General features: G+C 38.4%; 1 protein-coding gene across 1 annotated transcript in view; it reads right to left on the minus strand.

Moving 5' to 3' along the window:
- The window catches only part of zgc:153039 (uncharacterized protein LOC767698 homolog), a 66,155-nt gene extending 64,841 nt beyond the window's left edge, over window positions 1–1,314 (minus strand). The window contains exon 1 of the mRNA XM_053321221.1: window positions 965–1,314. Coding sequence (XP_053177196.1) covers window positions 965–1,184 — 220 coding nt within the window. The 5' untranslated portion in view covers window positions 1,185–1,314. The remainder of the gene's footprint in view (window positions 1–964) is intronic.
- Window positions 1,315–19,370: the final 18,056 nt, after the last annotated feature.

Below are 19,370 nucleotides of genomic sequence, written 5' to 3' on the forward strand. Positions count from 1 at the left end.
TCTCTCTGACGTGCCCCCGACATTTTTCATTCCAGCTTTTTTAAAACATTAAACTTGCACAATATTACTTGAGACATCCTTCCTCTTATGGGATTTGACCTGTGAGGAAACATATTTATATCGCATTAATATTGCACAAAATTAGGTCTTCTCATTGGATTTCATCAATCCATCAAACTGATCAAATGATCTTGTAACTTTAATAATCTAGGCTGTACATTTCAGAGTTAAAATGTGACTTTCTCTATTCTCATTTTTTGATGAGATTGGAGAAATTGCAAAACTAAGGTTATATATTTACAAACGTAAGAGGGCTCTATCATCAGTTTTCAGGCTCTCACTATGGGCCAGTGACATCATATCTACACATAAAACAACCAAACTTATTTAAGATTTTTTCAACATTAAATGAGCCTCCTAGCATTCTGGTTTAATCACCACTCAACTAACACTATCATGTCACAGAAAAGCAACAATGCACTTAAATGCTTCATTGGCTGAGGTTAGTACTATTTACATCAGTTCCTCAAAGCTGACAGATGCCAGAAATAAAAATGGTGCAAGTGCAGGTGTTACTATGAAAACAGAAGTGTGAGTGTCTCTCTGCAATTTATCTGCTTCTCAACATAAATCCCCCCCCCCAGTGGAACTAATTAAGAAAATGAATAAAGGATAAGCACTTTTCATTCATTATTTAAACCTTATTTTAATTTTTAAAAACAACTTATTCATATGTTACTCAGATAAAGTTGATTTCATTGACACAAGTCAAATTTGATGGATGGCTTACATACTGAATTCAACAGGTGCTCCTAAAAAACACAGTCATGTTATGTTCCATGAAACTTCACTAGGAAACAAAGTCATGTTAAAATCCCCCAATTTTGAATGGTGTTTTGACATCTGTAGTCCATCTGTATAGCAGAAATGACAGTGTGCACTGATTTATCTGGGCATCACTCACCTATTCTCAGAAACAATACCACGCTGAACATTGACAGCAGGGTCGGGATCACCACACCGAAGAAGATGGAGAGTTTCTTGGGTTGCCGCTGCTGGCTCGACCTCTGCCGGGGGCCGCCCGGGTGCTGCTCCGGGGCCTGGCCGGCCGGCGGTGCCCGCCGCTCGGACTCATTGACGCTGGCGGAGAGCCGGTAGTGGAGGAGAGGCGTCCGCTCTGTCATGGTGTAACTCGCCTCTGAATGAAGTACTCTGGTTGTTTTCAGAGCGAGCTGCCACCACCAGCTTGGCTCTTACACTCCCGCGAACTATTTTCACCAATATCTCCGACAAGTTAATAAACGTTACAGATGCTTTCCCCCCCCTGAGAGGCAGGAAGGATAATCAGTGACTATCAAATCTCAACCTCACCTAGCTAGCTACATAGCAGAGCAAGAAATAAGTACCTTGTTTATGAATACAAATTAAATAGAAATAAAACCAGAGCACGCTACCTATATTTTAAAGAGACCGGTCCTTAAACATAGTGTTAAAAGTCATCACAGGCTGCTCAAATCCAGCCAGTGTCTCCGCTTCATCTCTCCGTAAAGTACAGTACAGCATCATGTGATCTGTCAGGTTCACATCATTCACAGCGCTACTTCCGTTTATAACATTCAGAATAAAAGCAATTGCTGGCCTAGTACAACGCTTACTACTACAACATGTAGGCTACTACACTTCAACAGACAACAGTAAACAGAAAACTACTAACTACATGTGATCTACAAATTTACTAACATTAAACACTATTTTAGTGTACAAGTTAGCATAATGGGAGAATGTATAATAATGAATAACACTATTCACTGTTAACCTGCCAATCTACACTATCCTTGAGATTCTGAAAATCTACTTTCAGAAAGAAGAGCTCAGAAAACAAAGACAGTTAGAATAATCAACCAATAGTAAACATGGGCAATATATGTTGGTATATTTATTAAAATATTTGCTTATATACAATATATAATAGCGCTATCATTCAACTTCCGGTTTCCCCCAGCCATTCTGTGTCTAGCTTGACGCATCTTTCAAACGCCTGGATTTTCCTGTGTTTTTCAACTCCAGCCTGTTGCTTTCGGTCATATGATCAGGTTGACTGGACCAATCAGATCACTGCATTTCTCTAGCCACTAGTTTATAGGAGCTGCATCAGGTTAGACACAAAGATCTGTCATTTATCTGACTTTGGGTTTCAGAGAGTAAAGAGTACAAAGAAGTAAAAACGTATTAGATAGGCTACTAAATGTAGTTATTTTCAACACATACATTATATTTGGTGACATTTCAAGTGTAAAATAGATAATTGATGAGGATGTGTTCTGCATGGTGCAAAGGGTTGCCCAGCTTTATTCATTTTTAAATTAATTTGCCATAATATTTAGAAACAAATACAACATACAAACAACTCCTTCAAACTTCTGCTTTCTGGTTTGTGAGTCACTGTTTCTTTTTGACTGCACTATTAATGCCAGTGTGGCTATGAAAACACAGTACATTGTTGAACAGATTTATCAGATCAAGTGTAAGTTTCCTTTCACCTCCATCCTCTATTTTCACTTCTGTATTTTTAAAGAATGATGCCACACATGTTTTCCCTTGAGGCTTTTATTTTTTAAAGTTGATCCATTCCATTTTAACACTAATGATTAAAGTGATAAAAATACTAGAGAGTGATGCAACTGTGTAGTGGCCCACTGCCCGCACAAACAGTCTAAAGTTCTCCTCAGGAAATAAATAATACATTATTACACATAGCATATTCTGACTAGCAGAGTCCAAATGTATTTTCTGGAAAATGCATTGGTTTATCAAAACTAAATATTATTGAAAAAATACTGCATACATTTAGACTACTTAAAAAGAAAAACATGATTCCTACAAAATCTACACAAGTAATGCAGACAAATAAACAACACACATTTATCTTGTTATACAAGTGAAAACCTTAACTTTGATACATGCATTCTAAATGCTTCTCTAATTTCATACACACTGAGAGACTAAGACTCTATATTACACACACACACACACACACACACACACACACACACACACACACACACACATATATAAATACATACACATTACATACATATATACTACCTACCCACATTTATGGATTTCTGTATTTTCAACACTGCTTTTTCCTAAGATCTGAGAGCACAAATAAAACATTACATACTTCAACATACACACCCTAATTTTGTTGTGGTCTACTAAACTTGACAATACTCAACTCAAGGTCTACTTTGAATTTGCCCTCTGTGCAAATTCTACCTCCTGACGAAGGCCACAAAATGTGGTTGAAAGCTCTGAGAGAAGAGGAAGTTATTCAGTGCAAAAACAAAGTCACTAAGTGTATGCTTAACTGTATCTATTTCATATTGTGAGGGTCTTACAAAGAAATCTGAAATGTTTCTCCTTTTTAGCATGATGAGCTATTAAAATCACCATCAGGCTTCCTGCAAAATAAAGAAGAGATACTATTGCAGAACCCTAAAGCACCTCTCATCCTGCACCCGCAGATGGTGCTAGAAGCCATAGTTTTCATTACACACTGTAAGAAGAAGTGAACCGCCACACTATGCTCTGATTAGCATTGGCAGGCACAGTGAGTTACAAAGTAACAGCTATCACAATTAGATTTACCCATGGTTAAAAAAATGAATGTGTGGGGCTCTGACGTAGAGCCAGATTGTTCATGGTGGAAGATGAGAAAGCAGCTTGCCATTCTGATTAGTTTCACTTGAAAGATCCTGAACACCAATATCCTGATACTAACAGTTGCAGTTGCATTTCTTGGTAAAGACAATTTCATACTGTTACTTTAAAAATCTAAGACAGCCGTACATTATTTACTATCAACACAAATTCCTTCACTTACATTAGGAGCATGTTGGTAGAGTGATGTGTAGCATTAAGCTCAACATCAGAACGGCTGCATAGAACAGCAGGAAAGGCTGTAGACTCTATTGTCTTCTGCTTAAAACAAGCCACGCTTGAGAACAACACACATAAGCTTTCAAACAAGAGAGAGAAGGCACTAATACCCCTAAAATAATTCCTTTGTGTTCCTTGTCACTGGCTGATTCCAGTACCGAATGCAAACTGCTAAACCACATATGTTTTCCTCTCTGAAATGTTTTTTCCCCCCCACAAAACCCCAGTCCTTTCTTCTTGGATTTTATTCTCCTTCAGCTATGTCTGTCAACGTTGTGCTGCTCCTTCTTGATATCCTTTTGGACCACTTCCCAGGCAACACGACCAAACAACACAAATAAAATACTTTCTGTGTGTCAAATTCACCCCGAGGTCATCAAGTAGTGGTTGTGTTGGGTAATACCTTGCAAATATTATCATAGACGTCTACAGCAAGACGCTCAAGTTTTCCTTTGATCAGTTTTCCATACTGATCCAACACTTTGATCAACCTGGTTTGGCTGGTGCTGTCCTGTATTGTGGTTTCAGATGGTACCACAGCGTCACTCTGTAAGCAACCAAAATTGAAATCAATTAAATATACACTCCCCAATACTTACTGCAAAAATGTGTTTTTCTCAACCAATACAGACATTAGTTGATTGAGGCTGTTGATACGTCGGACCAATTAAAAATTAATAATTATTTTATTACATTTATTTACAAAAATATTTCAATATTTTTTTGTTTGTTTTATTAAATGTATAAATGTTGTTATGTGGGTCTAATTTTTGAATATGAGAGTATTATTTTTGAGTATTAGAAAAATTTATGTTTGTGTAACCACGTCATATTTTGAGGTGCACATGTGCATGTTTATTACCTGACTCAGAATTTGGTTGACTATGAGCAGATGATTTGTGATGTGATGCTCCAGTTTCTTTAACAAGGAGCCCTGACATTGTAACGTTGTCTGATTGGTCGCCATCCGCACTCCATCTTGAAGCATCTGGAGGGCCCCCAACACTTCTGCATGCTTCTGCGGGAGCTGGACACAAACACAAAATGTCACAATGCTGCTGGTAAATGACATTTGCTATTCAAATAGGTACAACAAACTTGATTATCAGAAAATAATGCAAAGTAATTGTGACTGAAGCAGTCTCTGCCATGAAAAAACCAATACCTGCCCTGCTGTCTGCCTGATCACCATACAATACGATACATAACATTTGCTATCACAGTTTAGCTAATGTACCACCATTAGTCTGTTGCTAACTTCAATCATTTGCATAAGAAGCTCTAGTCTATTGAATCTAGCATAATATTAACATAACTTACATTCAAATCATATACTGTTACTCGTGGCCTCTTACTGATAGCTGTTGGCAAAAATATGTGAGAATAGTGACTTTTAAACAAGGACACCCCCTACATATTATATACAGAACCCTAATGTGTGTATCATTCAGTTCAATTATTCAGTTCAATTGTTTGCCTTATTTGTGTTTTATTTATTTATAAGTAGTTATTGTGCTCCGATTAGATTACAGTCATTGTACATTTTTGATGTAGTAACTGAGTTTCGCCACAAGATGGAGTTTATAGTTTGTGATCAGTATTGACAGTGCTGAGGAAACAACAACAGCAAAGGGTGCTAACAATATGTTGCTTTGTTTGAGTAAATTTGAAGGGAAGCAAGCAGTATATGAATCACAAATGTATCTGTCAGTGGGTTAAGTAGAGAGGGTCGGTGAATAAGGGAAAGTGTATAAACGTTGCTTGATTTTGCCATGCATACTGTATACTATACTGTAAACAGTGTAGAAATATATGTATATACATATATATATATATATATATATATATATATATATATATATATATATATATATATACATATATATACATATGAGCCACAATAATTTTTATGTAATGTATTTTCATTGTTTGTGCCACAGTTTTGTGTTATTTAGATGTATTTTGTGATGTTTGTGTGTGTTTAACCAGTTTGGAAACAGACATTGATACCAGTACATTGTTGTTGACCGCTGAGGAAACAACAGAAACAAGTTTCTCAATCAAATGTGTCATACATGTGACAGGATCAGTTTAATGTTTGTTTTGCTGTGACTTAATTATGGCTTGTCAAGCCACAGCTGGCAGCTTGCGCAGGTATGACCCTTTTTATTTTAGGCCAGAGACACCAGAGTCGGAGAAGACGAGGAACCAGCCGGAGAACCACGTGACATACATACAACATAACATGTGAGCGTTGCTGGAGGGCACACCTGGATGACACAATATTACTCCAGATGCCACAAGAATTTGGCAACAAGGAAGAGATGTCTGCGTGTATCCTGCACTAAGATTTATTGTCTACCCTAACTGCCGTGACTGTTGCTAAGCTTATTAGCTTCATTGTTGGGAGGACAACACAACACACAGTGAGAAAAGGGGAGTCCTGAGTACAGTAAAACTAACTGGGGTGTTGCAACAGATAGTAATTTACTAACAAGCCTTCAGTTGAGTATTTGGGACACATGATTGACTGACGGCTTGCAAAAGGCCCTTTCTGAGGTGAAGGCAATCATCAAAATTTGAGTCAGTTACACTCTAGTTTTGGACTCCTCAACTATTAGAGAAGGTTTACCCAGAACCTGCTTAAACCACTTAATTGGCTGTTGTGCCATGACAGAGTCTGGAATGGATAGATTAGTGTGAGTGTGCCATCGTTCAGACAAAAACTGCATTGTCTGAGTGTGGCACAATGACAAGATATGGCTCCATACTGCACTTACAACATGCATGTGTTGCTTCTCCCAATTGGGTCAGGGCAGTTGTTTCTCACATCATGCCCAATGATAAGGTGTGACGAGAAACGCTTGGCATCATTTTTGGTATTTGAAAGTTTCCTCCATATCTCTATGAAAGAATTCTTCTGATCATCGCACCCTTACCACAATCTTTGTGCCCCATACAGGCATCTTTGCAACTTGCTGCAAGCAAACATGGGCTTTGTTATCTGTTCACACCTATGACATCACATTTCGAATGTCTTATTTGCATGCAGATGCAGACAACCTCTCCAGGCTTCCCCTCTATCTGTGTGGACTATGATGAACTGCCACAGGCCAACATTTTCTATTTAAGGCAAGTGGAGGAACCTCCTGTCACTTTTGCTCAAGTGAGACAGCACACCAGGTATGATCCAAAATTGTTTTAATGTAGTGATGAATGGGGGATGTGGAAATCTCCTGGAACTCCTGGAGTGAGCACTCTGGGTAGGCTGGATGTCTCCTGTGGGGATGCTGTCATTATTCCACTAGTGTTGCGAAAAAGGGTCCTACAGCAGCTACATACAGGCAAGTGTGGTATGGTCTGCATGAAAGACCTCTGGTGGTCAGGACTTGATGGGCAAGTTAAAGAGACAGTAAAAACATGGCCATCATGTCAGAAAGTTTGCTGCATGCCACAACCAGCCGCTCTCCATCACTGGGATTGGCCAGAGTTACCCTGGCAGCACATTAATGTTGACTTTACTGACCTATTTAGAGAGGATGTTTCTGGTGGCAGTAGATGCTCATAGTAAATGGTCCGAAATGTAAATAACGAGATCGACCACAGCAGGGAGGACCATTGAGGAACTCCATGAAATGTTCAGTCAATGTGGTTTTACCGAACAACTTCTTAGTGATAATGGTCCTCTACTTATCTCACAAGTGCAACACCTTTGCACTTGCCCTACAGAAATGTTCCCCACTCAACCCCAAGAGTTTCATTAAGAGATCTGAAAACAGATTGTTCTGAAGCAACACGCCCATGTTAACAGATGCAGCCAGCCCTAGCAGTGAGCAACATAAGCAAACACCTGAAGAATTCCCTTCGGCCTTAGTCGTACTTTCCGTTTAGAGCTAATTAGATTATTTTGCATGCTAACACGCTCAACTAAGGTGCTAAACATGAACATTATAAATGCATTGTCTGTGAGCATTTTAGCATGCTGACCTTAGCATTTGGCTCAAAGCCTCCCTGTGCTTAAGTGCAACACCACAGAGTTGAGTGTAACATTTTACTTATTATAATCCATGTTGGGTGTCTAGAAACTTGCTCGGTTCCATATCACCCTTTTTGAACAGATTTTTCAGAGCATGAAACTTGCTCTCCACCTGTAACTCAACAGTTTCCTGCTGCCCTACAGAAATGTCCCACACTCAACCCCAAGAGTTTCTCTTGCAGCACTTCTCATTAAGAGATCTGAAAACAGATTGTTCTGAAGCAACACGCCCATGTTAACAGATGCAGCCAAAGCCACCCAGGTTATCAAATATTGGCACATAACTATAATGATGGTCATGGCCAGATCTTCCATACGGGCATATTTGTAATGATGGGAGAAAAAGAAAAGTGTGCTTCTTTTGTTTTGTTGTCTCAGGCTTTACAGAAATACGACACATGGCTTGGTTTATTCTCTTGACGTTGATAATTATGGTCACTTACAAAAACCTAGTGTGTCCAAAACAAAATATGGGGTTACAATTTTCCACCCAACAACAGCATTATCCAATCAGAATAAAATAAAAGGGTTGTTTGGGGGACATGAGACCATGGGCCCCTGAAGGTACTAATGCAGTCTTGACAATGGGTTGAAATGGGTCCCTACTACAGCCAAGACGGGCCCCACTTTAATGCACTCTGCTGCTAAGTGTTCTTATTTTACTAGGAATTTATATGTTTTTATAATGTTTCAATGCACTGGTTTATGAGTCTGCTTTCTGTCTCTCCTATTGAAAGTACACAGGGCACCGAAGCGCAGCCTCTATATAACACATTATCTGCCACGAAACTAGTTCATTTCACCAATATTTTGTTATGATACGTTAGTGCTATTCCGCTCCGAGCCGTGGTGGCATGTGAGGCCAGGAGATACGCGTCTGGGTGTGTCAATAAACGTCTGTATCACAACACCGGAGGATTTCCGCTCAATGATAAACCGGGCTGTGGTAGAGACGTTCGGAAATTACATCAGATCAGAGGTTAGTAGGTCAACCTACAGACCCCGGATGTTGATAACATGCCACCACGGGCTACCACTGGAACTAATTTTGTCCGAACGACTCCAAATGACACCAAAGTTGTCTGGGTGAGTAAATGATCGTATTTTATGCTAGAAATAAGGTCCAGGTGGTAAAAAACGGTAATTATCCTTTTAAGTGATTAAGCCACGTGACTGGTGCATAGCTATGGTTGGTTGGTTGGTTGGTTGGTTGATCCCCCACTTTAGTTACGACTAAAACAAGCATGAAACTGCCATGATATTTTGCACAAAAATCCATGGTTCTAAGAGGATGAAGCTTAAAAGCTTTGGTGATCCACTGACTTTCCCTCTTGCGCCAACATGAGGTTGACATATTCAGCTTCAAGTAAACTGTCTTGATAACTATTAGACTAGTATGGACTTCCGTAAAATTTGGTACAGATAGCCATGGCACCCAGAAGATTAAAGCCTAATGACTTCGGTGATCTCCCGACTTTTACTCTGGTAGTACCAGCCGGTCAAAGTTTTCACTCATTCTGCGAAATTTGTCTCAACATCTTTTAGATGGATTGGCGCAAAATGTTGAACAGACATTCATGATCCTAGAAAAATAATTTGGTGAACCCCTGACTTTTCCTTCAGCACATTGACAGTTGGATGGGATGGACTATAAAAAAAATAGACACATTCATAATGTTAAAAAAATAAGGATCCCTTGACATTTTGACTAGTGCCATCATCAAGACAAAATTTTGAGACATGCAGTGAGAAGGGCTGGGCGATTATGGCAAAAATCAAAATGATCGATTACGATTAATGAACGATTATCTCCACCCTTGATGAACAATTATGTATTTTCACAGTTTCTTTTGTTTTATATTTCATACTGCCCTCACACCATATTTTGTAATATTTTCGCACGAGTATCTTTAGGGAGTGAAAATAAGGATGTTTTAATGTGTCTAGTTTACTTGATTAAAACTATGTAAAGATCATGGTTTGGGTTAAAATCATCACTGGAGACAAGTTTTCAAATTCCTTAAAGATATGCAACCTTCACTGTCATGGCAACAGTGAACACCACCATTAATTGACATGAGCAAGATTAAGTCTATTAGAGTTTCTAAATGCTGGTTTTCGATTATTTTTTGGTTAACTGCCCAGCCCTAGCAGTGAGCAACATAAGCAAACACCTGAAGAATTACTGACATTCCCTTCAGCCTTAGTCGTACTTTCCGTTTAGAGCTAATTAGATTGTTTTGCATGCTAACACGCTCAACTAAGGTGCTAAACATGAACATTATAAATGCATTGTCTGTTAGCGTTGTCACTGTGAGCATTTTAGCATGCTTGAGTGCCTTGAGATAACTTTGTTGTGATTTGGCGCTATACAAATAAAGATTGATTGATGATTGATGCTGACCTTAGCATTTGGCTCAAAGCCCCCCTGTGCTTAAGTGCAGCACCACAGAGTTGAGTGTAACATTTTACTTATTACAATATAATCCATGTTGGGTGTCTAGAAACTTGTGGTTATAGCAATACTGTTGTTGGAGACACAGAGCAGCATATTTTATGGCAAGCAAGGTAATCATTATATAACAAACCTGTATAATGGTTAGACATTGCCAAAACTTGTATCAGTGTGGTTTTGTTTTTTTGATTTTTTTTCATCTGTAACGAACCTTGGAGCCTGCACTCAATACAAGCACCCTCTCACTGCATTTAAGAATTTATTGATAAGCAGACCATGAGCATAAAGGAAAGGCATGAAACTCCTCATACATGTTGTTTGTTTTTGTAACTGACAGAGAGAAACTAAAGATGTCTGTTTGTGATTTGGTGGATGTAAGGTATTACTTACAGTTTTATTTGTCCATTCTGCATTACGTAGCCTTACAGATGGTAACTGCACAGTAGAGGGCAGCTCGTCTGAGCCCACGCAGTCAGTCTGAGTACATGAACAAGTTTTGTCACACTCACACACATGCATATATACAGAAATCAACATTTTTTTAAACCAACAAAAAAAGAAATGAAAGCTCTTACATGTGATGTTAGATTGTTTCTGACACTGGTTCAAACTATGTATTTCTTGTTCTTTCTTTAAAAAAAAAAATGGTATAGATGCATAATTCATTCCCTCACCATGTCTTTGTTTAGATCCTCAAAGATCCTATGCTCCATCCTTTGCCTCTCTTGTTTTTTGCACCAAAAGTCAGTGGTTCTGGATTGGACTTCAGGTGGATGGGAGGAAAACAATCCTAGCAGCAGCAGCAGGAGTCCTACAGGAGCACACAGTGGAGATGAATTACAAGCTGCCATCTAGCTATTTTGTGAGGTAGCAGCCGTGACTGTTGCCTGTCAGTCTTTGTTTTATTGTGTCCCCCATCACCTCCCCAATGTCCTTTTATTTCCCCTGGTCCCATCCCTGCTCAGTGAGATTAAATGCATGTACTGAATTTCATCGGTTAGCTGTTTCCACAGTCTGCTCTTATCTTGCCAAAATCCCACCCACAGTTATGCCCTGACAAGTTTTACTCAATGGGTGTGAAAGTCTTCAAAGAAGTATCGCAGGAGAGGATCACTAGCTGTCATTCTGGAATAACATGAGTCATTAACCTCTCTTTCATGAACACGCTTAATGGACTGATTTTTTTTCCAAAGCAGTTTTCACATCAACTGCAGTGTGACATATTATGTTTGGCATCAAAGTTACATGATTATAAAAAAAATTTTTTTACTGTGTATAAACGACAGTGACACCTTTGTAAATAAGAGTAGTAATACAAGGCATGAGTCCAGGCAGCCAACTTACTGCTAGAAGCCATAACACGTTGCTGGATGCATGGTGTCCCTCAGCTGTGATCTGTCAGCCGATATCCTTCTTACACGTAACTTCATAGAAGTGAGCTTGGAACACAGATATTTATAAATCACTTTGAATCCAGCAGAAATGCCATTTTCTGTCCATGGAGCTCAGGCCATTTCATGAGTTACAGCTCCCAGGTCTGGTGACAATACCATACAACTTGCTTCTTTTAAAAAATAATGTAAAAACTAAAAAAAAAAGGCAATAAATCAACTGTTTTAATAAGCAGTGAATGTGTGATCCTGTCAAACCGGGACATGCAAGAGCCAGCTTGTGGAGCAAGTAGGCTCTATATTTGATTTAGACCGAAGTTAATGTTTGACTCTGGATCCTCAATGCAAATAGGACAAGAGAGGCATCATGTTGAACCAGACACTAACCCAGTTATTTCATGAGGATATAGATATCAAGGATTTACCTGCATCTTTCTTTCTTTTTTGAAGGAGAAAGTGTGTTGATTCATCTGCAGAATATTTGTATCTGTGAGTTCAACCACCAGCACTGCTAAGGTCACGACCTACTATTACTATGACAACAACTGCTACTAATGTTCCAACACATAACATGGTCTAGTTGAAAAAATGTCCTGTGAAGCTGTGGAAGGAGATTTCGAAAGATTGGAAAAAAAAACATCCTGATGATGTCATCATTGTTATGCTAGATTGGGTTTGAGGCTGTTTTAAACTAAAAACTGGTGTTACAGACTGGGGTGTGGGATTTGAGAGAAGTGGGCATTAAGCAGGCAGGGGGGGACTAATGACAGATGTTCAAGTTGTATGGGCAATTACAATTAGTTTTATTGCCTTATTTATTTATTTGGAGCTCAAAAGTATAGGGAAAGAAAAAACTGAATCTAAGCCTCATGCCAGATTGTCTCTGGCATGAGGCCAGAAAAAACTGAATCTAAGCCTCATGCCAGAGACAATCTGGCATGAGGCTTAGATTCAGTTTTTTCTTTCCCTATACTTTTGAGCTCCATTTTAGGTCATTAGGGAGACCTGAAATTGGTTAAGTCTGTCACTTAACTCATTGGCTGCCATTGACGTCTATAGACATCAATGTGATTACAACCGTTCACTGCCATTGACGTCAATTATGTTTTTCTCTCTTTCTTTTGGTACCTTCGGTGTTTACATAGTCATAGAACACAATATTCTGTGGGTCTTGAAAGATCGGTCAAAATGCTGGCAGTATGGGGCTCTGCTCTGAAAATGGCTGGCAGCCAATGAGTTAAAGTCTGTGTAAAGTAAGAATAAATATGTATTCTGAGTTTGACATACCACAGAAAAGTGTGTTGTTAACCACCCTGCCAAATTTGAATGATTAAAAAAATCTCCAAATATATGAAATTAGGCTTCAAAGTTGTGTAAAGATCAGCCTCTGTCTCTGCTCCCAAATGCTGTGGGAGTCCACCGAATTCGCTGAAACCCCGCCCCCTACCAAGTGTCACCTGTCGATCAAAATCACCTGAAACATGGACGCTATGACTGAGAGCTTTCTGCTGCTAACTCAGCTGCTAACTAAGCTAAATGGCAAACTGTAGACTGTAGTAGTAGTAGTAGTAGTAGTGTTAGATGTAGTAACAATAACTCGCCACTAGGCAGGTTAACCAATGAGGAGAGCCAAACTGTAGACTGTAGTAGTAGTGTTTGATGTAGTAACAATAATTTGCCACTAGGCAGGTTAATCACTGAGGTGAGCAGCCTGTAGTAGTAGCAGCAGTGTTTGATGTAGTAACAATAACTCGCCACTAGGCAGATTAACCACTGAGGAGAGTGGACTCTCTGTTTTATATAGTAGGGGAGGGGCCAAGGTCATACGGGCATACAAATACAATACATCATGGTGTAACTGTTTTTTGCAGGCTCAGAAAATACAGGAAAAATGAGAGGGTGAGAAACAATTTAAGGCTCTCCACAACTGAGTACTGCATAGTTATCAGCCTTTTCACATGTTTCCTGTAACCATTTTCCAACATGCATAATGTGTTTAGAAGTAAACCAATGAATTGACTTTACACAGTGTGATGTAGCGTAGCTCAAGTGACAAGAAAGGTGGTAAGCAGGCAGACTCAGGTCATTTGAATGAGTAAAAACTGATTTATTCAGTCTGGCGTAACAACAAAAAGAATGTGTGTCCAAAAATGAAAATACAAACACTCAAAATGAACTGGCTTAACTCAAGATACTCAACTAAGGCATGAACAGTGCACACAGCTACACATTCATCCTCTGAGCTCCTCTAAACCTACATCTCTCTCCTTAAATAAGCAGAACAATTACTGCAGGGGTGTTACAACTGGCACTCAACAATGCTACTTGTATCAATCAACACTGTTTACCACCCATCATTCCCAACATTTCCATAAGCCAAAACAATAAATCAAACCCATGAAATCAGCCCTTTTAACCAAGTAAAATAAATCCCCCATGCTTAGTCCAACCCACTGACATCACCAGTGTATAAATACAGGAAGTAGTTGGGCGGTTCTTCCTTTTGTTTGGTAAGCACATGGTGGCTTTGGTAAGTAACAAAGAAAGACAATGCATAATTTATGACACTCAAAACTAAACCCAATAAAGATTAACCTTATATGTCTGTTTTACTTTAACCAAAAGTTTGCTGAATGCAAAACAAACAAACCCAGGATAGTATGTATCTGCATATAATTACCGGTAAACTAATGGTTTAAACAAACATACATAGTCAAATTAATAAGTTAGCTGCTGTTGATGGTGAAAAAAAGGAGGTGACAAATGATGTGTTTCACCCACTTTGTCACACACAGACTTTAAAAGATCAATTTAAGTTTGTCACTTTTTTGGTCAGGATGCTGCTAAACATGCATCACATTATGCATATACATACGGTTAATAAGTAAGTGCCTGTACTTTTAAGTTTTGGTTGCTTTTTTGATTTTGAACTTTTTTTTCTTTGTGGGTTTTTTTTCTTCTTTTTCTTTTTTTTTCCAGTTTTGTGTGTGAGTGTGTGTTTTGGTATTCCCCCACCCCAACCCCCTACTTCCAGGTCCAGTTACTCCTGCTGCTTTGCCACTGTGAGAGGTAATTATGTCAGCAAACACTCATACTAAAACACTGCATACAAACTTAATCAGCTGGCATGTTAACTGCTTAAACAATCCTGTGAAATGGAAGAAAGTTCTTCAGCACCTTCAGTACCTAGAGGCAGGCATTGCCTTTTTAAAGGAAACACACCTCCGTACATTAGACCACTTTAGGATTAGAAAGGGATGGGTGGGGTAGTTATTATAACTTTGATTTCAAAAGCAGGGGCACTGCGATCCTCATCCATAAGGATGTTCCTTTTTCAGTATCCACCTGCATTTTGGACCCTAATGGTCGCTATGTAATGGTATCTGGCACTCTTTATAATACTGCCATCGCCCTGGCCAACAAATATGCCCCCAACTGGGATGATGCTATTTTTTTTAACCACCTTTTTAGCTCACTACCAAATCTGGATACCCACCACTTAATTCTTGGTGGTGATTTTAACTTGGTTTTAGACCAAACCTTGGCCATTCCTCCAACAAACCACTTCCTGTCTCTAAATCATCCAAAGTAGTTAAATCATTTTTGGAATCTTACAACTCTGTCGACCCTTAAATGTCAGTCCGCTTCAAATTTCATATCACAAATTTACGACTCCACTCACTCCCTAACTACCAGCTAGGGGTGTGACGATACACTCAGCTCACGAGACGAGACGAGATTTTAACTATTTTCAAGAAAACTTCAATGAGGAAATAAATGACTGTTCTTTTATTTGAAATTGACAAAATGGAAATTGAATTGAAATGTTTTAACTAATCATTTTTAGTTCTACTTTCTAAATATATAATGATCATATGCAGTATGCAGCACTGTAAAAGGTTTCCCCACATAGATATTTTATAGATGGATCATTTTGGTATTTATGGAAATAACAACCATAAATACAAAAGTTAGATACAATCACAATACTAAAATAAATTATAAAGAAACAAATCTAATATATAAATTAAATAAAGTATCCAATTATCAAATTATATCATATTGCTAATAAAAAAAACACAGAAATAAAAGTAAATTGCACAAATCATCTATCACATAAATACACAAGTAGAACAACATATAAATTGTTATAATTTGGTAGTGTGACTCATTTGACTTTTTGCATCATTAGGCTTCCATAGCTGCTCCTCCTACTTCAGGCTCAGTGTAGAGACCTGAGCTCAACCTACCGCTGCTCCTCTCCTCATCTCATACTTCTGACTAAAGAAGTTACTGTCCAAGCCCACTAATCAACAGTTTTGTTTTAAATTAAATTAAACACTTTGATTTAAATGTGGCAAGTAAAAGTGCATGCTACTCAGGAAATATAATTAAGTGCAAACAATTATTATTATTATAATTAGGTGTACGGCAGGGGGGAAGGCACATCTGCAGCTGCAGGATGCACTTCTGCAGATGAGGAGACAGTGTTGCTGGACTCCAGGCTTGAGGTATCATGTCAATTTTGTGGAAATGTCTTGCTCATTTAGCCCATAATGGATATGAAGTCAGTGATTTGGTGCTAATAGAAAATAACGTATAACAGGACCCAGATGCTGCTCAGCCTCAGAAGTAGCCAAGTAACATTGTGAGTATCGGCTAGTAAATAGTCCAAAGTAAATCTACTGTACATTATACACAACAATGATACCACATGAATGACTATAACATGACTGTTGCAATTAAACAGTCAACAGACTTTAATGAAACGACAATATAGTCTATTATATCAACATATTTAGAAAGACCATGGAAATGCTGTAAAACCCATTAATTTGTCACAAGATTGACAGAACTGCCAGATAAATCCCTGACAATAATCTTAGCCTGGTTGTTAGCCTGGTCTGGAGCAGGCTAGCTGCAGAGAATAAATCACCATAGTAACTGGGCCGGGTTAAATTTAACCTGCTTTCATGCAACCAATTTGAGGCTAAATTCAGCCAGGATAACTAACATATCCCGGCTTAATCCCTTATCCTGGTTTCGTGCAATACCCCTCTGTAGCTTCTTCTTTAAGAGGCTCCTCTGTCCTCCACTCGTTACCTTTATTAATGGCACCTGTTTGAACTCGTTATCAGTATAAAAGACATCTGTCCACAACCTCGTAATGTAATGTAAAGACCCTTACCTGTCTGGACTTGAATTGAATTGATTTGATGCATCCAATTTTTATTTTATCTAATCTTTTAGTGAGCACATGGGGCATCCTTTATGTATTCATAGAGTATTTTTATTATTAATTCTTCTCTTTCACCTCCCTTTATATTAGATTTTATTTAATTTTTAATTATTTTTTATTTCATTTATTTATTTATGTTCTTTACCTGATAACTATTTCTTCTTTTTGCATTTCTTTCTTTCTTAATTAATTTGATTGACTAATTTTAATTTTTTAATTTTTTGTCCTTTATCTCTCCCTCTTTGTTCTTGGGGGATGTTCTCTCTCTGGTTCATTGTTCTATTGTACCAGGTAAAAAAAAAGAAAAAAGGTTGGGAACAGCTGTGGAATAATTTCTATCTTTGTATCTTGAATGAATTGTGATATGCTGGTCTCCAATAAAAAAAAAAGATAAAAAAACAAACCTACTATTACTACAGACCACCAGCTCATCAACAATGAGTTTCAAAAGTTTATTTTCCAATCTATCTAATTCTCAGTCTAACCCAAACCTATTTGCTGATTTCTTTAATAATTTATGTTCCTCAATTAAACCCAGGTGATGGTGCATCACATGAGGGATACCATTAGGCTACCCCTGAAATGATAAACATCTATTATCTCATAACAGAGTGGGAAGGCGGCTGCTGGGACAGATGGCTTCCCAGACGATTTTTACAAAAGATTTTCAGACAAGCTTGTTCCTCTTTTGCATGCAATGTATACTGAATCTTTTCAGACAAATCTCTTCCTCCAACATTGTATCATGCCACCATTTCACTCCTGTTGAAAAAGGACAAAGATCCCCATTGCTGCTCTCCCTTCCGGCCCAGAAGTCTTCTTAATCAGGATTTCAAAATTCTTGCATAAGCTCTATAGTTCTTGGTTTGGAATTGATCGTCCCCTCCATCATCTCTGATGATCAAATACCTACTTCTGGGCCACGAATTTCAGCAACATTTCTTTCTGGCTTCTTCCTTCCTATAATGTAAATTGTCCTGCTTGGTTTAACATTGAGACCCTCTATCATCTCTACTCTCTGTCAGCTCTGCTTGGGGCACCGCTTCATCTTCTGGTCTCAATTCCCAAACAAAATGTAGTCATATGGCGTTCTTTAAAGATTTTAAAACCATTCAAACTTCACTATTTACAGGTGAGTGATTTTGCTAGAAAGAAATTTCCAGATTTCCCATCTTGCCCTCCTAAGATCCAACCAGTGGTGGCCGGTCAATAGGGGGCGCTGGGGTATTGCAACATATTACAATGAAATCAGACACAATAACTAAAAAAAATTATATAGTGGTGTCTCTTATTAAGCACATAAACTTATGTAACTTCTCATTTTAATAATGAATTGTATACAAACTCAACTGTAATAGTCAAAATGACTTTTTAACATTCTAACATTTCTTTTCCTGGATTTATGCATTTTAATCTTTTGCACTCTATATTCATATTTTGGTCTTGTACAGCCTTTTGAACCATTTACAATATGATTAATATTAATTGTTTTCTCTCTATTATTATCTCTCTTTTTAATCATTATAAACGTTGTCCTTGGCAGAGATTCTCTCCATTCCATAGTGGTGCAAAGTAGCAGCTCTCTGCCAACAAAGAGGCATCGCACACTCATAAAAGGAGCATACAAGGATTGCAGCAGAGGTGAGTTTATGTTGTAGTCACAATCCATGTTACACTGGAATTTAGTATTTTATTTTAATCTGTGTGTAAGAATGTTTGTCAACTTTTTACTAACCTATGTTTTATATAGGTTGAAGTTGCAGCAATGTAAACCTATTGTCTTTTGCCATTTGTTTCATGGTATTAAAGGCCTTCCACAGTAACAGCAGCTCTATAAATGGCCTTGGAATTAGCAAATATTTTTATTTTCAGTGTCAATAAAATGGCTGTAGTAGTTCCATGTTTAGAAATGGAACTGTTGCCTGTTGTAACTTTAGGTGATGTGGGTGAAATGGGCATTTTGTCATGTCTAAATATTTATTTTTATTCATCTCTCTGTAGATCTGTGACACCATACTGGGACACACCAAGGAACGCTTCTCCTTTACAGACCACCTCGTTAGTGCCACCTTGCTGCTGGGGGACAGGTTTGAGCACTACAAGGCAGCATTTCCTGAAGATGCACTCAGCAACACCCTGAAAGCTTACCCCATGCTCAATGGCAGCAAGCTAAAGACAGAGCTTGTACTCCTGTACAGCAAGGGTGAGTTCCAAACCTGTCGTGGTGCTGTGGATTTGTTCCAGTTATTCATGGAGAACAATCTTGGAGAGGTATTTTCAGAGACTGTCACCCTCCTGAAAATCCTC

The sequence above is a fragment of the Scomber japonicus genome, chromosome 6 (assembly GCF_027409825.1).
Source record: "Scomber japonicus isolate fScoJap1 chromosome 6, fScoJap1.pri, whole genome shotgun sequence".
NCBI classification, from domain to species: domain Eukaryota; kingdom Metazoa; phylum Chordata; class Actinopteri; order Scombriformes; family Scombridae; genus Scomber; species Scomber japonicus.